This window comes from Elephantulus edwardii, unplaced genomic scaffold, assembly GCF_000299155.1.
Source record: "Elephantulus edwardii isolate Elephantulus edwardi_28Jun2011 unplaced genomic scaffold, EleEdw1.0 scaffold00002, whole genome shotgun sequence".
Lineage (NCBI taxonomy): Eukaryota > Metazoa > Chordata > Mammalia > Macroscelidea > Macroscelididae > Elephantulus > Elephantulus edwardii.
This window is the reverse complement of record NW_006399752.1, coordinates 44,164,671-44,168,510: the sequence shown is the minus strand read 5'-3', so window position 1 is coordinate 44,168,510 and position 3,840 is coordinate 44,164,671. Positions and strand designations below refer to the sequence as shown.

General features: G+C 43.6%; 1 protein-coding gene across 1 annotated transcript in view; it reads left to right on the top strand.

Moving 5' to 3' along the window:
- Positions 1-3,840, top strand: part of LOC102847758 (chromosome unknown open reading frame, human C14orf159) — a 95,707-nt gene that overhangs the window by 21,932 nt on the left and 69,935 nt on the right. Inside the window, exon 6 of the mRNA XM_006879215.1 lies at positions 855-1,058. Within this exon, the coding sequence (XP_006879277.1) occupies positions 855-1,058 (204 nt within the window). The remainder of the gene's footprint in view (positions 1-854; positions 1,059-3,840) is intronic.

Genomic DNA, 3,840 nt, shown 5'->3' with positions numbered 1-3,840 from the left:
AAGCAACCCATAGCTGAGCCTCTAGCTGGTTTTCAGAGGCAGTTTAATCACATGGGAGGAGACGAAACATCTTTCTCTCCTGAGAGGCAGCTGGTGGATTTGAAACCTTTGCCTTTTGACGGAATGGCAGCACAGATCCTGACCACTAAACCACCAGAGCGCCCTTCAGTCTTCAGAGACGGCACCAAACCCAACACTGGCTGCAGAGTGAAGCAAAATGGCTTCACGTATCGTTAAAAACCCCAAAGAAATCACTAGGAGAGCAGACGTTGGTGAGCAAAGGGACAGGAAAGCTTCAATGGGGACTTGAAAAGATGGGGCAGTAATAAGTAGACATTGATAGTAATTAATGATATAAAATACACTGTATGTGAATGATTGTATAAAACTCAATATGTACATGAATGAAACACAATGAATATGAATGATTATATGCAAACCAAATAACATATGAGAAGGGGATATAAAAAGTAACAAACAAACAAAAACAAGCCCCAGAATTTGTTGCTGTTGAGTTGGAACGAACTCGGGTTTCCATGGCTGCGAGTCACACGGAGGAGACCGTCTACTCAGTGCTCGAATTGAGCAGACGTTTTCTGACGACCGTGGGAGGAAGCTGACGGAGCCTTCCATGTGGGGTGCACCTCACACCTTTCCCCACACCTGGAGGCACTGACCTCAGTGACACCTGGCTGGTGCCTGAGCCCGTGTGCTCTCTCTAATGCCGACAAGGGGTGCAGGGGGCACTGTGAGCAGACATGGGGAACAGGTGACACCTGCCTGTGAGTAGTAGGCTGAGAAGGGCCTGGTTTTAGGAAGTGTCTAAGCTCCATCCCTCCTTCCATGTGTTCTAGAAGCTCCACTGGCTTTTGCCAGCGCTCCTGGTCACACCATTCTGATGGACCTGAAGGCCATGCAGATGCCAGCCACCTGTCTCAGCACTGAGGCCGTTCTGGAAGTCCATCCTATCTCCCAGGAGCCTTTGCACTACAGCATCGCATCTGCATCCGCTGTGAAGAAGATCCGAGAACTGGAGACACTGATTGCCGTGGACCCAGGTAAGACATGAAGCCTTCACACCCAAAGCACCTGCTGTCATGGGCAGTGACAGAGAAAGCAGTCCATGCCTCCCATTGTGACCCTCACTGCCTGAAAACAAGAGTGCTCTGGGGGCCTGGTCTGTAGGGTGCTGCACTGCTAACACAGAGTCCACACCTCTCCCACAGTTCAAATCCACCAGCCACTCCATGGCAGACAGATGGGCTTGTTTAAGAATCTCCAAAAAGCCTAGATGTAAATACATCAAAATATTGGCATTGATGATTTTGAAGACCTGGGATTATGGGTGATTTTTACTTTGTTCTGTATTTTTCTTTTCCCTCCTAAATGTAGACACTGATCATGCAAGGAGTTTCTGCAGAGTGTGTTTTATTAACAGGCGTGTTGTTGACGTGTAGTGGGGCTGGATAGGTAAGGGAAAGGAGAGAAAGGGCCCCAGATAGGGGGCTGCCACTGCTTTTCTTGCTTCAGCTTGTCCCCTTTTGGACCATTGCCCTGAGCGTGGACACAGAACAGACTTTTAAAATACTGAGCAGCAGCAGAAGAGCTAGCCCTGGTGGTGCAGTGGTTAAGTAGCTAGCTGCTAAGTGAGAGGCTGGTGAACTCGACCTACTAACCGATCAGTGGGAGACAGACAAGGCCCTCTGCTTCTGAAAGACCTACAGCCTTGGAAACCCTGTGGGACAGTTCTGATCTGTTCTGTGGGGTCACTGTGAAAAGAGCCAGGATTACCTGGGCATAGCCACATCTGGCCTCTACCAGCTTCACAAAGGGAAGTGCCCCCACCATCATCATCATCATCATCATCATCATCATCACCCACAGCACAAAGCATTTCCCATGAGGTCAGGCAGGTCGCCCACACTCCCATACCTCTTTGTACTAATTCAACACTACTGCTCTGCTGGGTCTGAAATCTGTTGCAATAGCTCACAGAGCAAACAAAACCACATTTACATTTATAAAGTCTCTTAGGGAAGTCAACAGAGTACAATCACTCAGGACAGTGAAATGTACTTATAGACTGGTACTGGTACAGTGACAGACACATAGATCAATAAAATAGAACTAAGAAGCCAGAAATCAGCTCAGCTCATCTATCTGTGGTCAACTGATCTTTGACAAGGAGACAAAATCAGTAAAGTGGAGAAATGGCAATTGGCAAAATTGCAAAACTATCTGCAGAAAACGTAAGTAAGAAAGACCCACAGCTTACACTTTACACAAAAAAACAACTCAAGGTGGATCAGGGACCTAGAAGTGAAACCAAAGACTATTAAATTCATCAGAGAAAAGCAAGGAAGAACTCTAGAAGCCCTAATCCAGAACGTGAACAGTCTTCCAAGCATAATAAAAAACCTAAAACCAGGAGAGAATAAAATAGATGAATGGGACCCTCTAAGAATCAAATCCCCATGTACATCAAAGACTTCTTCAACAGGGTAAGAAGGAAACACACAGACTGGGAAAAAATATTTAGCAATGACATATCTGATAAGGGACTTATATTTAAAATTTATAGGATACTTCAGCACTTCCACAAGAAAAAGGTAAACAACCCAATCACAAAATGGGCATGGGATATGAATAGACACTCCAAAGAAGACATTCAGATGGCAAACAAACACATGAAGAAATGTTCATAATCTCCAGCTATTGGAGAGATGTAAATCAAAATAACTATGAGATATCATCTCACCCCAGCAGCGATAGCAAAGTTTGACAGAGCAAACAACAAATGCTGGCGAGGTTGTGGAGAGATCGGAATTCTTATTCACTGCTGGTGGGAGCGTAAAATGTTACAACCACTATGGAAGGTGGTTTAGTGCTTTCTCAGTAAGTTAGAAACAGAAATACCATTTGACCCAGCAATCACACTATTGGGAATATACTCTAAAGAAACCAGAGCCACCACTCAAAACAGATGTATGCACACCCATGTTTATTGCTGTGTTGTTCACAATATCAAAGAGATCGCAGCAACCCAAGTGCCCATCAACAAACAAATGGATGGAAAAACTGTGGTACTTTCACATAATAGAATATTACAGAGCATTGAAAAATAATGAACTCTTTATATATTGCTGTGAGTGGCACATCGTTCCAGCATCATTGAAGTGAATTAACTTTCTATAATGGTCATTAAAACCAATTTATTCTTTAAAAGAAAAATAATGAACTTATAAATCATTACACAAGCTGGGGGAGGCTGGAGGACATTATGTTGAGTGAAATATCTCATTCACAAGAGGAGAAATACTGCACAACATTGCTGTTATAAAATAGGACAGACACTGGGAGTTGAGGAAAGAGTGGATAGATTATGAACACTGCATTAGAAAAGATGAGAGAAAGAACTGTCCAAAAGGAATATATGATCAGGCATTATGAGTGTGACCGCAATCTGGAACAAGAGGTACATTGAAGGGTAGGAGGGGAGAGGGTAAGGGAATGGAGGAAGAAAATGTACAACAACAAAGAAAAAAATAGATATAAAATAAAAATATTTAAACCCAAAAGTTGGAACCCATGTAAGGCAGAAACTTGCAAGAGAAGGAAAACCCAATTTTGGAAACCCCAATATTTTTTAATTGAAAAAATTTTTTTTAATTATTTTGTGTGTGTACCGTCAAATTGGTGTGAGTGTACCGTCAAATCAGATCTGACTGGTACAGGAGATTGTCCCTCCTTTTCCCAGCAGAGCATCTGGTGGATTCGAACCGTTTGCCTCTGGGATTGTAGTTGCAGCTCCTTGCCACTAGGCCACCTCAAGGAACTGAA